Source organism: Lithobates pipiens, unplaced genomic scaffold, assembly GCF_037356315.1.
Source record: "Lithobates pipiens isolate NorthernLeopardFrog02 unplaced genomic scaffold, aLitPip1_a1.2 Scaffold_8, whole genome shotgun sequence".
In the NCBI taxonomy this organism is placed as follows: domain Eukaryota; kingdom Metazoa; phylum Chordata; class Amphibia; order Anura; family Ranidae; genus Lithobates; species Lithobates pipiens.
In genome coordinates this window covers 119,726,302-119,744,560 of record NW_027507903.1, presented here as the reverse complement: position 1 = coordinate 119,744,560, position 18,259 = coordinate 119,726,302, and the positions used below count along the sequence as shown (strand labels likewise).

The 18,259-nt window shown below is 43.5% G+C and overlaps 1 protein-coding gene across 1 annotated transcript; it reads right to left on the bottom strand.

Annotated features, from left to right (window-relative positions):
- Positions 1-431: 431 nt before the first annotated feature.
- FBXL22 (F-box and leucine rich repeat protein 22) lies at positions 432-14,387 on the bottom strand. The gene is made up of 3 exons (XM_077472762.1): positions 14,271-14,387; positions 11,447-11,845; positions 432-6,380 (listed from the first exon to the last, which is right to left on the bottom strand). Exons 1-3 carry the CDS (start codon positions 14,363-14,365, stop codon positions 6,017-6,019), a joined length of 858 nt encoding a protein of 285 aa, XP_077328888.1. The 5' UTR covers positions 14,366-14,387; the 3' UTR covers positions 432-6,016.
- Positions 14,388-18,259: the final 3,872 nt, after the last annotated feature.

Here is an 18,259-nt window from a genome sequence, read left to right as displayed (position 1 = left end):
TTTGTTTTACCGTTTGTGTTCCCACAACACAAAGATGTGAGTGGACCCCAAATGATGGATATGAACATAATATTAGGTGACATTCTTAGAGATTTAACATTAGAAAAAAAAAAAAACACTCATCTGTTTCTATTCTGACCCTATAAGGCAAGATATCAAAACCTTGTTACACAATGACACTGTTTTTAATCCTTAGTTTAAAGTGGATGTAAAACTCAGACGTGAAATATGAAGAAAGCATATCCCTCTATAGTTTGTATTTGTCTCAATCAAGAGCTCTAACTGTCATTTCTCTCTGCTCCTTCGTTCCTCTGCTATCAGTATGAATCAAATCACATGTGACAAGTTTTTTCCTGACACCAAGAGATAAAAAAAGTGACATGGGAGGGATCTCCAGCCTCAGCTCTGTTCCTGTGTGCTGTGTGAAGGGGGGGGGGGGGGGGGGTGTCTTTCCCTCCAATCAGCTCTCAGACCTCCTTTTTTTTTTTTTTTTCCTCTCAGACAAGCTTTATAAATTCTGGACTTTGAGCGGATGAAAGGAGGACTGCAGATAAACAGGTTCTACTTATGTAGGAGGCTTTGTTTCATCTCTATCACCTGAGGTCAGTCACTTCACTGGGTATATGGAAGGGTTTACAACCACGTTAATGCAATGAGTGGCGTAAAGTACCATGGCCTCAAATCTCAGCAATAACCAGGTACACCTTTCAGTGGCATATTTCAACCAAAAATCAGTAATTTCACAAGATGATCATATGACTCCTCCTTTGTAATATTGATATTGTTGGGTTCTATGAGGTGACTCGGAGGATAAAATAATACCATTTTGCATGTGATAGGATAAAGACTACAGAATATCTGCCCAATTTTTAAGTACCGTATTTATCGGCGTATAACACACACTTTTTTCCCCTTAAAAGCAGGGGAAAATCGTGGGTGCGTGTTATACGTCGATCCCCCGAAATTCTGAGCCTCTGGGCGGCTTTCAGCCGCCTTCGGCTCTTCAAGGCGACTTTCGGCCGCCTTCGGCTCTTCTCGCCAGCTTCGGCCGTGCTCGGAAGCTTTCGCCCGCCTTCGGCTCTTCTCGGTGGCCGAAAGCTGCCGAGAAGAGCCGAAGGCGGCCGGATGCCCGCCGAGAACTACCGCACACCGCCGAGATACACATCCGGCTCTGTATCTCGGTGGCGGCATTTTTAAAACATAAAATAGACACGGCTGCAATGGGGGACAAGACTGCACTGGTGGATAAGGCTGCAATGGTGGACAAGGCTGCAGATGACACTGATGGGCATATAAATGTAAGTTGTTTTTTTTCCCTTAAACTTCCCTCCTAAAAGTTTTTTTTCCTTAAAATTCCCTCCTAAACTTGGGGTGTGTGTTATACGCCAATAAATACAGTACATTAATTGTAAATCACGGAGTGATTTTCTTTCCTGCAACTACGGTTTGTTGTTGCCATAGTTTGTTTTTTTCCCTGGTGGGGGAAGCCGCCCCAGCTGGGAGAACACAGTGATTATTGCTAGTGGCATTAATAGCCGCTAGCAATAATCGCATGTGAAATCTGACAGGCTGGATGCACCCAAGATAATCGATCAAACAACTTGGGTAAATTCAGCCTGCCCATACATGGTTCGAATGGTTCAGTAGGAGACGGCTGAGATTTGAACCATTTATGGCTATCTTAAGTTCCTATTCACACTTGTGTGTTTTGATGCAGCAAAACTCTTGCATGAAAATGCACATCAAGCATAAATTTAATTCTTTTTAGCATGTTGCATTGATATGCAGCTGTTTTGTTTTTTTGGGGGGATTTTTTTGTTGCTCACAGCCAAAATACGTTGTAGATCATTTTCCTTTCCTTAATGTGCATTGCAGTTCGTTATGAGGAATTTGACAGGTGGTGAAGAGGCAATTTACGATGATGCCTCCTTTACTCCTGTTTTAACCCTGTAAATGCTGCATTGATGCGCTGCAACTGCATGCAATGCACATGGTTGTGGGGCATTTGCGGCATGTCTCCATTCCTTTGAAAGGGTCATATAGGCGGTGGTATTGACTGCCAAACGCATCAGGGGGGACCATTATTGCTACAGGCATGAAGCAAAGCATCATGACCACACCATAGGAACACCTCTGCTCGCTTGGCGGGGGGGGGGGGGGGTTTAACAACCGCTTGTCTGAAACACCCCCCCAAAGCCACTAGTCTAAACAAGCCTTTACCCAGAACAAGTAAGTAGGGCTGGGGAAAAAATCGATTTGAATCGAGTTGAGAGGTCAAATTTTCAGCAAATCGATTATTATTTTTTTTTCACTTGAGGAGCTACAGGCATGAGTTTTTAGGCGAGGCTTCAGCCTAGTCCGCGAGGACACCGCGTACTAGGCTGAAGCCATGGCCTCGCCTAAAAACGCCTGCCCACAGCTCCTCAGGACCAAAAATAGCCCAGCTCTACAAGTAAGCAGACAAGCACTTTTTACCCTGCTATGACATTCTCCTGAACTGCATACTTCGAGGTATTGCATATTTGTAAACTAAGTTTCCACGTGAATTTTTTTGTAAGAAATCAAATCATTTTCGGTATGAAGATCCATCTAGGGTTACCGCATTGAGGTCTGTTACTATAGGATGCCTTAGAGTTGTCACTGCAGCCATGGCCATGCACAGATGTCAATACATGTTGCACATGAAATTGACAAAAATAGTGTAGGAACCTTTTCAAAGTTTGGTGCAAGTTGAAGTCACACCAATTTAAATGGTTCCAAAACAGAAATAGGGTGCGACTTGTCATGCAACTGTGATCTGTCAAATCGCATGACAAGTGCACCCTCCACATCTCTGGAAATATTGGACAAAAAAAAATACATGTTGTATACCACTATTGGACGCAATGAAATATTGGATATACATACACTGGTTACGTTCATATTTCTTAAAGCAGAACTATAGGCAAAACTTTATTTATTTATTGTTTTCATTTTGGATAGAGTAAGGAAGGGTTATAATCCCTGTAAGGTTTATTTTTGTCATCTTTGTCCCATTGGAGAGCTTTCCCTTGTCCCATATTGGCTATGGGAAGGAAGTGGGAAGAAATCCCTGCAAATTTAAAGAATCTCTCGGGGAATCCCAGGTCACCAGAACGGGTGTCCCCATCAGAAGATTTCACCACTAATATTTTTCTGGGGACAACGCAAAATGTCAGATTTTCTTTTACTTTCAATTATAGTTGCAAACAGGAAAAATAGAGTGAATCTCCCTTACTGGGGTACAGACAGCAATAAAAACTGACCGGCATTCTAATCCCTCTCCACTCTATCCAAAACTAAAAAAAAAAGTTTTGCCTTTTAGTCATACTTTAAATTTCTATCCCACGCAGAATTTTTTTTGCTATAGTATTGCTTATATTTCCACAAAATCAGAGACCAAAATAATGAAACAACCGAAAGTAGCCTGTGATGACATCATCTGGTGGTGTGGGTCTGTGCTGCTTGGCGGCCGGATGCGGCATCGCTCTATTGAGCCATCAGCCTACTACAAGTTTCTATATACAAGGATCTAACTATCTATTTTTACTGTCATGTGGGAGCTGCCATACAATAAATAGATTAAGTATAGTACATATTTTACCATGTATGTATGTATGTTATTTTTTTTTACTGATGACCTCAATGCTCCTGGAAGCGTTGTCGTAGGTTGGAGAAACCATGTCTGCCCTGACTTGTTGAGTGTTTATGACCATTTATAATCTAATGGTCCAACCAATCTGGTAAGAGGCACATTTGATTGACACGGTGGTGGAGTCTCTCTGCACAATGGATCTGAAGGAATGTTTGCACAATTCAGACCCTCCCTTATGAGTGAATACACTCTGACTATTAGGACTTTCTTTTTGGACACTTTGTTCTAACTAAACTTCTCACATTTATTTTCACTTTGATGTTTATGTATTTATATTGTAGCTAATATGCTTTTTATTTGACAACACTATTATTTGAACTAGCGCTGCTTTTTTTTGCATATTACTTGTTTAACTAGTATCACGGTTTTAGGTGGCTGGCTGCTTGTTTACACGAATTGACCTAGCGCAGATATTATTTTGGTGATTATTACCAATTATGCCCTGGTGCCCAACCTGCGGCTTGGCAATCTTTGTGTAGCCTCGAGGCATTAGAACAAAAATCTGTTTTCCTCCTTACCTAGGTGCTTACACAAGCTAGTGCATGAAAACTATTCTTTAGACTGGATTCTAGGAGTTAAATAGTTTGGTTCCTTACTTTCCAACTATCCTACATTTTCTGTGTTGTCCATCCCTTTTTATGTTTTACCTCTGATTATTTATAATGGATCTTGCAGCACAAAAACCTCGAATGTGGCTCTATTCATTTTTTTTAAGGGGCTGTAGGAAGCAAAAATGTGGAAACGTTTTTTGGTTCAGGAGCTGTAATAGCTATGATCTCTAACAGGCTTGTGTAATGTGTCTCCAGTCTATGAATACCTCTCGAAGCATGCTCTGTCTCCAACAACTTCTATGGCATTTTCGTAGTCTCTGGCCATCTCTTGTAGCATACCATTGACCATCTTCTGTTGCATATCTGCAGTCTCTGACAACATTTACTGAATGTAATCACACACAAAGCTAAGCTTGGACCTTTGGTAATGTCAGAGGCTGCACTATAGCCCCCCATTTCTAGCTTTTAAGACCCCATCATTATGTTTATTCTCTTCAAACCTTGTACTAATATCCTCTACGTTTAACCATTAGCACTCTTCTCTCTGCCAATCCTATTTTTCCTCTATATGCTAAGGTCAGCTGACAGAAAAAAAAAAATCCAGCCAATCAGTAAAGGATGGATAGATTGTGTCATTGTATTTGGGCAGACCAAGCCTGGCCATACACTGGTGGAGCCTGCAGGCTGAATCCAATCCAACGGCTTCCTCCATTCACACTATACAGGATGGATGGACAAATCACTTTATTGTGCTATATCTGCCAGCGGATTCAATAAAACTGTGCAGATGACAATTTTCTGCCTGGCTCCTTTTCAAATGAAGGATGTTGGATGGGAGGGGGCTGACATGGCCAGGCACAAAGCAAACTTTGGCCGGTTCAATCAGGAACTGGTGGAAATCTGAAATCTGCACGGTGTATGGCCAGCTCCGCTATCATTGCAGATCAGTTTCACAGCTGCCGCAACTGGATTACTAAATTGTTTCGATAAGGGAAATGAATCAATAAATACCTTGCAATAGCCTCTAAGTACTATTTGATAAGACAGCAATAGGAATTGTATTGGTCACTTTAAAGTAGAACTATGTGCAAAAAAAGTTTCCATTTTGGACAGAGTAAGGGATGGCTATAACCCCTGTCACATTTTTTTTTTCTCATCTGTGGCTCATTGCAGAGATTGCCCTTCACCTCCTATTCCACAGCCAAACAGGAAGTGAGAGGAAATCCCTGCAAATTAAGGGAATTCTTTGAGGACCCCTAGGTCACCAAACTAGTGTCCCCATAGGAAGATTTCCCCCCTATTATTATTTCTGGGGACAACACAGAATTAGGGGGTTTTCTTTTACTTGCAATTATAATGTTAAACAGGACAGATGAGGCGAATCTCCTTAATGGGGGCACAGACAGCAATAAAAAAAAAAAAACTGAGAAGCATTCTTATCCCTCTCCACTCTATCCAAAACCAAAAAAAAAGGTTTTGCCTTTAGTTACACTTTAAAGGAAACCTGCGCATGAAAAAAACAGGGAGGCTGCTATTGCTAAGTTATTCTTCTGATGATGCTAGTTGCTTGGCTGTTCTGCTGTACTATTGAATTCAACACTTTCATAGCCCAGACCAGACATGTACATATCAGGAGTTCTGATTTCACTTTTGCTGCATACTTGTCCTGGGTCTGTTATCTAGAAAGGCTTGGATCAGCACCACAGCCAGGAAATTTGCATCTTTACAAGTATATCGGCCTCAGTATTTCTCAGTTCAAGCTTCATTTAGGTTATTGTGACCTAGGAAAGTACTATGCTTCTATCCAGTCCACATTTAGTACGAGTCTTCTTGGTTTCCTCTTTATAGGAATACTTTCACTAGGTAACCTGTCAGTGAACATGTCTGCACTCCGATCTGCCTGTAGAATGAGCTCTGGACATCCTTGTTGCACTAGTGAGAGCCCTTTCTTTGTTATGTTCCTGCAGAAGTTCACATGAAGAGTGTGAAGTCGTCTACAGCGCAAGGGTACCACGGCCAGCAGTCTATCGGTTACCCCAGAGCAGTTCTCCAGCTGTAGACTTTGAAGATCTGGGCAATGTCTCATGATCTGGAGGAGAGGCTCATCAGTCACATGGGCACAGCCTGACAATGTCAGCGTCCGAAGGTTTGGGCACCTAGAACACAAAAAAACAGTAGTCAAATAATGAAGAAACGCTGCTCAGGGTATGAGTGCTGCAAGTCTAGTGTTGCTTCCAAAACAGAGGTGCCCGCAAAACTCGCCTTCGAGATCAATAGGGAAGGATGCCACAATCTTTATTGTGGTGATCAACAAATAAAAGCATATACAGCACAGTGAGCACCAGGAGATAAAAATGTTAACGTGTTTCATGCAGATAATTGCACTTAATCATAACATAATTAAGCGTTGTTATCTATGTGAAATGCGTTAACATTTTTCTCTCCTGGTGTTCGCTGGGCTGCTGCTTACACTTTATATTATAACTAAAGGAAACTCTTTTCTTTTTCTTTTTGTATAAAGTGGAGAGAGAGATTAGAACACCTGGCAGGTTTTTTATTGCAATGTGTGCCCCCAATTAGGAAGATTGACCCTCTCTATTTGACTGGTTTGCTGCCATCTCCGAGGCTGTCACCAGAACAAGAATATAGATGAATTCTTTAAATGGGGACCATAGTTCTGGTGAAACAATGGGATTTGCTGTTTTGGCTTTGGGACAGGAAGTGAAAAGAAATATCCCCAATAGGACATAGATCGCCAAGAAACAGACAGGGATAATAGTGCTCCCTTACTCTATCCAAAATAAGGAAAATTAAGTTTTGCCTTTAGTTCTACTTTAACTGTAAAACATTCTGCACTGATAAAAACCAGTATATGCCCATATCCCTTGTTACTCTAAAGCCCCATACACACTATCAGATTTACCAAAACCATATAATATAAGGTCAAACCTTAGGCGTTTCAATTTGTATGCAATCAGGCAGGCCCTTGCACTACATGGTTTTGGTAAAACTGAAGGAAAAAATCTGCAGAAAATCTGATGGTGTGTATGGGGTTTAAGCAAAGAAAGCGTAAGCCCAGGTTCACACTGATGCAATTTCAGATGCACTCCAGAACGCACTGAATCACATGTGTGTTCCTATGGCGGACATTTACGTATACGCATGGTGTGATTTTGAGTCCTATAGCGTTGAATGGTAACTTCAGGAAAACACATAGGTGTTCAAATGTAATGTGATTCCAGTGCGTTTTCCAGGAGAAAGAGAGAGAGAGAGAGAGAGAGAGAGAGAGAGAGAGAGGGGGGTCCACTATAACAGCAATCGGTTTTTCACCATGGGAGGCTGTTATATGTTTCCTTTGCTGGAATAACATCTGTGGAGTGAATGAGGTTATCTGACCAGTCTCCCTGTTGGTGTGCCCTGTGGTTCCTCTATTGCTGGATTCATTGGCTGCAGCAGTATTCACGTATTCTAAGGGTTTTAGGCCAACTATAATTTGGGGGTCTTCTCCCCAAACTTGCTGTCACAATTTAAAAAAAAAACAAGCAGCCATGCCGGGCCCATCCATCCACGTCATTCATTCACAGAGTCCTGTGAATGGAAGAACTGCAAGTATCAATAGTCTTTGTAGCTGTCAGCTTGTAATTTTCAATGACATACCAGGGCGCTGTTGAATGCTCTAGGTAATTCATTGATTCTTGCTGCCATTGTGTAACTGCCTGCCCATATGAGGAGACAGCTTACACTGACAGCCTGCATTACACCTATGATCTGCAAATTTTTTTTACCTGCTAAAAGGTGTGCATTTATTATTTCTTTTAGAAAGGCGAATCTATCCTATCCTAAGGGACATTGAAGCTGGCAATAGCCTTAAAGCCTAACGCCATGTTCAGAGACTAGAGAAAACAAACATGGCTTCTCAGCAAACAGTTCTAGAGAATGTCAGAAAGTCTACTTATCATAAGTGATACCATAGGGCTTATGCAAGTGAAGACTTCTTCCTGTATAGCGTTAAAACTAGGTGTAATCTGCCGCCAGGTAGGTCCAACTGGCAGCAGCCCTGCCAAAATCTATGCCAGGCTGAAATATATAACGGCGGTGCATTGTTGTGAATGGTACTTGCATTCTGGGCCATATGCTCAGAACAGTGTATTTGAGCCTGTCATTGATTTTATTGATTTTATATACTAGGCAGCAGAATATGTCCAGTTTTCCTGCAAAAGTTCCCATTTGTATGGCCCTCATTTCTGGAGGAGCACTTTGCAGGGGCTTCTTTCTCTAAGTGATTCTTTCTACAAGTGATATGCACCTATCAGGTACTTCACCCACCTCCCTTTCTGACACTCTCCTCGTTTGATGCACATTGCATTCGTCTATTCTCTCTCATTTCTCTAAGAATTGCTGTCATCTACCGGCCCCCTGGACCAGTATCAGCCTTCCTTGATGACTTCTCTGTCTGGCTACCCTAATTTTCTATCTTCTGAAATCCCCACAATTATTCTTGGTGACTTCAACATCCCTATTAACATTAACACTACTATTACTTCTAAACTTCAGTCTAACCTCATCGATTGACCTGAAGCAATGGATACAGGCTCCTACTCACTCTAACGGCAACTCCCTTGACCTTGTCTTCTCCTATCTGTGCACTCCATGCAACCTTTTCAACAATCCTCCCCCACTTTCTGATAACCACCTTATTAGTTTTGCTCTCTCCCTGTCTTCCACCTCCTCTCCCTCCAACTGCCTAACAGTTACACGTAGAAACCTTCGCCACCTCAACCCTTCTCTTCTCTACTCTGTACTGATCACTTCTATGACAAAATCTCACCCCTGTCCTGCCCCAACCTAGCCACTTTCTTCTACAACAGCTCACTGTCTTCCTTCCTAGACAAGCTTGCCCCCCTCACTACATTCAGAATTAGGCCCAGACTGCTACAACCCTGGCAAACAAACAACACCAGAAGTCTCAGAAAACTTACCTGCGCTCTTGAGCGTCTATGGCATAAGACTAAGTTCCAGGAAGACTTCACACAATATAAATCTGCCCTCCTAAAATACTATTCCTGCCTTCACACTGCCAAAAAGACCAACTTTATCAAACTCATTAACACATTCTTATCCAGTCCACGTGAACTCTTCCCTACCTTCAACACTCTACTCTCTGTCCTTCACTGCCTCCACCCACCAACTCACTCACTGCCCTGGAGATCGCCAATCATTTCAAAACTAAGATTGATACAATTCACGAGGAGATCTCCAATGTGCAAAAACCTCCCCCATGCAACACCCCATGTCCACAGATACAATCATTACTTCCCTCATTCAACCCTGCTATTAATGAGGTTGATAAACTTTTATCTAACACTCATCTAACTACCTGCCCCCTGGATCCTGCTCCCTCGCAAAAATGCTACGCTCACCCTCTGACCCTCAATTCTAAACTCTCTAAAACATACGCTAGTCACCCCCATACTTAAAAAGCCCTCACTGGACCCCACCAATCTTAACAACCTATGTCCCATCTCCTTACTCGCCTTCTCCAAACTTCTTGAAAGACTGGTCTACAACCGACTAAGTGACCATCTTACCATGAATAACCTTCTTGATCCCCTTCAGTCCAGATTTCGCCCTCAACACTCCATGGAAACTGCTCTCCTTAAACTCTCAAATGACCTACTAACCGCTAAAATCAGTGGACACTATTCTGTACTACTTCTCCTGGATCTCTCTGCTGCCTTTGACACAGTGGACCACCCCCTCCTCCTCAATAAACTCCACTCCTTTGGTCTCCGTGACTGTACTCTTCGCTGGTTCTCATCCTACCTATCCCATCGCTCCTTCAGTGTCACTTTCAACTCTACTTCCTCCTCTCCCTTTCTCCGTTCGGGTCCCCAAAGGTTCTGTTCTTGGACCTCTCCTTTTCTCAATCTACTCTCTGGGTCAGTTGATTGCCTCCCACGGCTTTAAATATCATCTCTACGCTGATGACACCCAAATCTATCTCTTCACCCCCCCCAGCTCTCTCCATCTGTTTCCTCACGCATTACCAACTTAATAGCAGACATATCAGCCTGGATGTCACATCACTTCCTCAAACTCAACCTATCCAAAACTGAGCTCGTGATATTTCCACCCTCAGGTGCCACTTCCCCTAATTTCTCTGTCAATATCAGTGGCTCAACTATCAACTTGTCCCCTCACGCCAAGGTCCTTGGTGTAATCCTGGACACTGAACAAACCTTTCAGCTCCACATCCTATCCGCTGTCCACAATTTGCCACCTCAACCCGCACAACATCTCCAAGATACACCCTTTCCTAACCGATGTCACGACAAACCATCTAATCCACTCCCTGGTCATCTCCCGCCTTGACTACTGCAACTCCTTCCTTATTGGCTTAACTCTAAATAGGCTATCCCCACTTCAGTCCAACATGAACGCTGCTGCCAGGCTCATCCACCTCACAAACTGCTCAGCATCTGCTATACCCCTCTGCCAATGCCTCCATTGGCTGCCACTCAGCCACCAAATTAAATTAAAGGGGTTGTAAAGGTAAATGTTTTTTCACCTTAATGCATTCTATGCATTAAGGTGAAAAAACATCTGACAGTGCCTGTGCTTTGTGCAAGGGCTTTGTTTGCCAGCATGGGGATGCACAAGTGTTCTGTGCATCCTTGTGCAGGCAGTCCAAGTCATGTCAATTGAGACAGCAGCTGCTACTCCCAACTTGACAGCCATGTTGGTGTGCAGACCCGTATAAAGGCAATGTGCGTCCGGGGACTCGCACCTGCGCGGATGTGAAATTGGGAGCAGTGGCTGTGTCTGTGCAGCCCAATCGGTATGAATAGGACTGCCTGCTTATGTTCTACCATGTGAATGAGGCCTTAGAGACATTGTCACTTTGCCCATGTAGGGCACAGAACCTCTATAAAGGCCTCACCCCGAACCCTAATACTCCCCTTACCCGAGCTCCCTTGAAGTTGAAATTAGCAGTGCCAGTGACCCGGGGGAGTGAGCATTTCCCTCAGTCATACAGCCTGAGCGGTATCACAGGGGGAGCAGCTGTGGGGCAGTATAGGTAGGTTGAATTAACGGGGGTCCTCCTTCGCAGAGACACTGTTACTTTGCCCAGCATAGTCAGGGTACCAGTGTCTCTACTTCCAGAGCACTTTTATCGGGTCATTTTATGACCAGCTTAATTCAGTGGTGAATTTGGCATTACCTCTTGGAGACCTGGAGCAGGAAGTCGCTGACTGTATTAAGATGGTGGCTACACATGGATTTTTGGAGTGTGGTTTTCACCCAGTCTTCAATGTTGCAGATTTTTACCCTGCTGGAATACCAACAAATAGACAACGATTTCAGAGCTGGTCCCAAAACAAAATTCTTCTTGTTTAGTTCAGATGGGGAGCTGAAATGTAGAAGTTTCCATAGTGAAGGCTCCTGGAAAATGTCCATCAACTTGTGACATGTTTGTGACAGACATTTCTTACTGTCCTTATCCAGGAAGGAAAACAAATGCAGAAGACATTCGGAGTTCAGATCAGTTAGAGTTGTAGTAACCACTCCTGGCATGGTGCACGACCACAGCTGGATCCAGATGTCACAGTAATTGTGGAGACTATGGAAGAAATATCATCATAGACAGGCTAGTATTCTTCACACATGTTCACACATCACACATCACACAGCTACACTTGTGGACACACACAGCTTTATTCAGAAAGTTGTTCTGAATGTTTAGCTTTTATGTGCAGTAACCCAGAGCAACCAGAATTCATCTTGCACTGGCCTGACTTCAGCAAAGTGAATTCAAATTAATTCTCGTTATTTAAAAAAAAAGAAAAACTCCTTTTTGAGTAAAGCCCCATACACACTATCAGATTATCTGCTAAATTTTTCCTTCAGATTTACCAAAACCATATAATATGAGGACAAACCTTAGGAGTTTCAATGTGTATGCAATCAGGCAGGCCCTTCTACTACATGGTTTTGGTAAATCTGAAGGAAAAACTCAGCAGATAATCTGATAGTGTGTATGGGGCTTTAGACTTATTTGTATATATAACTGGAAAATGTCCAGTTCACACCCGAGTCATTTGAAGCACATTTCCCAAAGCACTTCAACACTCATCATTGAGATTTCCATTATATTCAGTGGTGCACACTCACACCCAAGTGTCATGTTGGTTGAAGCTGAAAAAAGGTAACTGAGCTTCTCTAGGAGTCGCAGGGTTTGGTCTCTGTATGGAAGCCCCTGAAAACATGCTTCTTTTTTTGCCCAATTTCTCTCCTTTCCCTAGTAAATAGCTTTCCATTGCCTAAAACCTAAAATACTCAAGCTTGAAAATTTTCAAAAAATGCATGTACAAATAAGCATTAAAAAACTCCAAAAAGAGTGCTTGCACACAGTAATGGCACACTATATTGTCAAAAGTATTGGAACATCTTCCTTTACACACACATGAACTTTAATGGCATCCCAGTCTTAGGCCATAGGATTTCAATATATTTTGGGAAGACTGTCCACAAGCTTTAGGAGTGTGTATATGGGAATGTTTGACCATTCTTCCAGAAGCGCATTGCAAGGTCAGGCACTGATGTGGATGAGAAGGCCTGGCTCGCAGTCTCCTCTCTCATTCATCCCAAAGGTGTTCTGTCAGGTTGAGGTCAGAGCTCTGTGCAGTCCAGTTAAGTTCCTCCACCCCAAACTCGCTCATCCATGTCTTTATGGACCTTGCTTTGTGCACTGATGTACAGTCATGTTGGAACAGGAAGGGGCCATCCCCAAACTGTTCCCAGAAAGTTGGGAGCATGAAATTGTCCAAAATGTCTTTGTATGCTGATGCCTTAAAGTGGTTGTAAACCCTTACAAACCACTTTGACCTACAGGTAAGCCTAGATTAAGGCTTACCTGTAGGTCCAAGCAATATCTCCTAAACCTATATGGTTTAGGAGATATTTGCCCGAAAATGGGCACCGCTGTCTACGGCGCATGCGCCGTAGACAGCGGCGCGCAGGCGCACTGAACGCGGCAGTTCCAAAAATGGAGCTGCCGCATTTGTCGACTCCCGTGCGCATGCGCGGGAGTGACGTCATCGCGGCTTCGCCGAATGACAGCGGCGGAGCTGCGAGACGCCACCAGCAAGATGGATGCGGCGGACTACAGGGGACAGCGCGACTTCGCTGGCTCCTGTGTCAGGTAAGTGACACATAATGGGCTACTATGCGATGCATAGTAGTCCATTATGCTTTGCCTTTGCAGGGAATGAAAGAGGAAGTAAACTCATCAGGGTTTACTTCCTCTTTAAGATGCCATAAAGACATGGATGAGCAAGTTTGGAGTTTGGTTCAGGCATCCCAATACTTTTGACAATATAGTGTATATGACCTCCAGATCTTCTTGTCTAAAATTTCCAGTGCAAAAAAAGCGAGTAAGGACCGTATAGTCCTTGTGCACATGTATATATGTGCACAGAGATTCTTCCAGCACCCAGAATGGCAATATAATCTACCATTCAAAGGGGAAGTGTGATTTACATGCATACGCTTATACTTACATGTATACGCTTATACTGCATGTAAAATACGGAGCAGTAGGGCAACATTTTTTTTTTTTTTTTTACTGATCTAAATATGACACTAGTTTATGAATATGTATGCACCTGTGTGTACAGGGCTGTTAAAAGTAAATAGGCTGCATTCAGATCAATAAAAAAAAAAAAAAAAAAAAAAAAACAAATGCCTAAAAATGTTGCAACCCATAGGAAAGAGCCCAAATGCTTGAAAAAGCTCAAGCAGTGACCAGCCATATAAAGAGCATTGTCCTAACTGGCAAAACTACATGCTGATTTTCTTGCCTTTTAAACAGCACAAGTTGACCATCAGTAAAATATAAGTGTAATAAGTTTCATAGAAATAAAATAGAAATTCAAGACAACACACATAATAATGTGTCTTGCAAACTAATGATCTTGAGTGTCAAAATAAACTTTTCACTTGGGACATTAAAATGATCCATGAAAGAAATCAGTGTACAGACTTACCAGTTCCCGGAGGATGGCTCAGCTTCACAATATGATCTGCTGTGTAGTGGAGCTGTGAGGTTAAAGGGCCCAGACATATATGGAAGGAACCACATAGCAGCTGCTGGGTTATATTTAGTCACACATATCAGCTCTTTAAAAAAAATCAGCCTAATCTGTCCTTGTCAGAGATGTGTGTCTGTCCAATACAACTACCTCACACAGAATACAGTATACAAATGGTGGTTTATGGTTAAGGAGGACTTACTAACAACCTTACTAACACTGGCAAGATGTCATAATAAGTTAGGAAGTCCGTAGTATAGCACACTCTATACTTTATTCTAACCTAGAAAGTTTTGTCTAGAGATACACTTGAGTAAGTAAAGTAGGGAATGAATAGAATACATTAGACATGCGCACACTGAAATATTTCATTTCGGAATTTCTTTTTAGTCCAAAAAATAAATTTATTTAGTTACTCCCGAGACTCGTTTTTATTTATTTTGTTTTTCGTTAAAAATTCGTCTGAAAATCCAAATTAACTAAGGTCGAATCTGTCATTGAAGGCTTATGGTGTCTGTTGAATGTTCAAAGAAGATTCGACGGAGCAGCTTAACTGTATGACTCCGTATAGTTTAGCTGCTCCGTCAAATCTTCTTAGAACTTTCAACAGACCCCATATGCCAAAGATTCGATGTTTGTATGTTTTTCGCTGCTTTCTGGAATCTTTGTCGTTCATGTTGAATGTATATAGTTCAAACAGAAAATGGACTGGTGATAGTGATCACTGATCAGACAGGTAACAAGATAGGGTATATAGAATCTCAGTCTATAATAATAAATCTTCCCCCCCCCCCCACAACACGGGCAGCCTCTGAGGCTATCACAACACTAGCAACACTAGTATCACTATCAAGTTCACAACAGACACAATAGCTGCAGATTATTATGAAAAAGTTAAGTTGAACTGCAGCTTGCTTCACTATTGTTCTGCTGCTGTGCTTAATTGCTAAATAATTTAGGTTCTCTGACAAACGGACCAGCTAAGATTGACTGTCTTCTGAAATGATTCAGTGTGTGTCTCTCTCTGCTAGCAATCGTAAGTGAAAGTAAGTTGGCTGTACGTGTGTACTTAGTTCTAGCTATTTTACTGCTCCTCCTCTTTGGTTACAATCAACCAATAACATTCATCATCATCATTATTTTTATTTTACTTCCCCCACCCAATTCCAGCAGTGATCTTTTCTCTCTATGTCGAATCTTTTCTCTCTCTGTCGAATCTTTTCTCTCTGTGTAGAATAATCCTGGACTAATAGAGTTATGGTTAGGCACATTCGACCACAGGTTAGATATACACAGATTGTTATTGTCAGAGTCATGTCGAATCTCCTATCTATATCGAACTGTTGTCACAACGAAAATGAAAATAAAGCATTTATTTATGTCGGATCTTTCGTTTTTTAGATTCTGCACTTTCGAAATCATTTGTTAAAACAATAACTAAAATACCTTAAATTCGGACGAAAATGCATTCGGACGAAAACTAATGCACATGTCTAGAATCCATTATTTTATTTTTGGGAACTTTCTAGGGGAATTTAATGAAGCAGTTCTGACACTTTTTGGCAGTGTATCACCTTTAACCACTTGCCGACCGCCGCACGCCGATGTACGTCGGCAGAATGGCACGGGCAGGCATAAGCACATACATGTACGTCCTTTGCCTCCCGCGGGTCGGGGGCCCGATCGGGCCCCCGCCCGGTGCCTGCGGCGGTCGGTTTTCGTTCGGGAGCGATCCCGGACGAGGGGACGGCCATTCATTCATGGCCACCCCCTCGCGATCGCTCCCGACGAATGGAAATCCCCGGTGACATCACTTCCTCTCCTGTAATGTAAACACAGGAGAGGAAGTGATGTATTCTCTCCTCCGTGTCGGTATTTTTCGTTCCGACACGGAGGAGAGCGGATCAGTGAGTTGCACCAACACATCCCACACACAGTAGAACATGCCAGGCACACTCACACCCCCCCTTTACCCCCCGATCACCCCCCCAATTACCCCTGCCCCCCAGTCACAGTGACACCAATGTCATTTTTTTTTTTTTTTTGCATTGGTGTCATTTGTGACTGTAATAACTGTTAGGGCAGTTAGGGTTAGCCCCCTTTAGTTCTAATGTACCCCCCTAACCCCCCCAATAAAGGTTTAACCCCGTGATCACCCCCCGTCGCCAGTGTCACTAAGGCTGGGTTCACATTGCAGCGGTTTATGAGAACGAATGTGATTCGCACCGCACTGCAGTGCAAATCACATCCGATCTCTGTGCGATTCGAGTTCAGCCATTCGCCGCACCCGCCGCACCCGCCACACCCGCCGCACCCGCCGCAAATTCGCACGGGACCCTTTTTTTGGCCCGCAGCAGAATCGGATCGCATGGGTGTTCACACCATGCGATCCGAGTTTGCAGATCGCACTGCGATATGCGAACTGATCTGGGGGTGTCAGTAACATTTCACTGACACTCCCAGCAGTTCGCATAGGGCAGTGTGAACTGCCGCCGGGAGGCATGCGATGCGGGAACCCGCCGCGGATTCGCGGCGTTTCCGCATCGCTCCAGTGTGAACCCAGCCTAATAAGCGATCATTTTTCTGATCGCCGTATTAGTGTCACAGGTGACGCTAGTTAGGCAGGTAGGTATTTAGGTTCGCCGCAGCTTTTTATAGCGCTAGGGACCCCCATATACTACCGCATAAAGCCCCCTGATTGCCCCCTAGTTAACCCTTTCACCAGTGATCACCATATAACTGTTACAGGTGACGCTGGTTGGTTAGTTATTTTTTTATAGTTTCAGGGCACCCGCCATTTATTACCTAATAAAGGTTTAACCCCCTGATCACCCGGCAGGTGTCATTTGTGACTAATAACTGTTAGGGCAGTTAGGGTTAGCCCCCTTTAGTTCTAAGGTACCCCCCTAACCCCCCCAATAAAGGTTTAACCCCGTGATCACCCCCCGTCGCCAGTGTCACTAAGGCTGGGTTCACATTGCAGCGGTTTATGAGAACGGATGTGATTCGCACCGCACTGCAGTGCAAATCACATCCGATCTCTGTGCGATTCGAGTTCAGCTATACAGATAGTATGGCTGAATTCGTGTCGCACCCGCCGCACCCGCCGCAAACTCGCACGGGACCCTTTTTTTGGTCCGCAGCAGAATCGGATCGCATGGGTGTTCACACCATGCGATCCAAGTTTGCAGATCGCACTGCGATATGCGAACTGATCTGGGGGTGTCATTAACATTTCACTGACACTCCCAGCAGTTCGCATAGGGCAGTGTGAACTGCCGCCGGGAGGCATGCGATGCGGGAACCCGCCGCGCATTCGTGGCGTTCCCGCATCGCTCCAGTGTGAACCCAGCCTAATAAGCGATCGTTTTTCTGATCGCTGTATTAGTGTCACAGGTGACGCTAGTTAGGCAGGTAGGTATTTAGGTTCGCCGCAGCTTTTTATAGCGCCAGGGACCCCCATATACTACCGCATAAAGCCCCCTGATTGCCCCCTAGTTAACCCTTTCACCAGTGATCACCATATAACTGTTACAGGTGACGCTGGTTGGTTAGTTATTTTTTTATAGTTTCAGGGCACCCGCCATTTATTACCTAGTCTCACTAGTGTACCCCTAAATTTAGGGGTGTCTACTTTCTAAAATGGGGTCATTTGGGGGGGGGGGGGTTTGTGCCATCTTGGCATTTTATGGCCTTCAAAACTGTAACGCCCTTAGAAAGCCTGAAGGCGGTGCTTGGTTTTTGGGGCCCCGTACGCGGCTAGGCTCCCAAAAAGTCCCACATATGTGGTATCCCCGTACTCAGGAGAAGCAGCAGAATTTATTTTGGGGTGTCATTTCACATATGCCCATGGCATGCGTGAGCAATATATCATTTAGTGACAACTTTGTGAAAAAAAAAAAAGTTTGTAATTTTCCCGCAACTTGTGGCAAAATATAAAATAT

Coding starts and splice junctions, on each gene's coding strand:
- FBXL22 (XM_077472762.1), bottom strand. CDS start 14,365: ATGTGGTTCCTTCCATATATGTCTGGGCCCTTTAACCTCACAGCTCCA. Junction 11,846..14,270: donor GAGCCATCCTCCGGGAACTG/GTAAGTCTGTAC, acceptor TTTCTTCCATAG/TCTCCACAATTACTGTGACA. Junction 6,381..11,446: donor CTGCTCCAGGTCTCCAAGAG/GTAATGCCAAAT, acceptor TTTGTGTTCTAG/GTGCCCAAACCTTCGGACGC.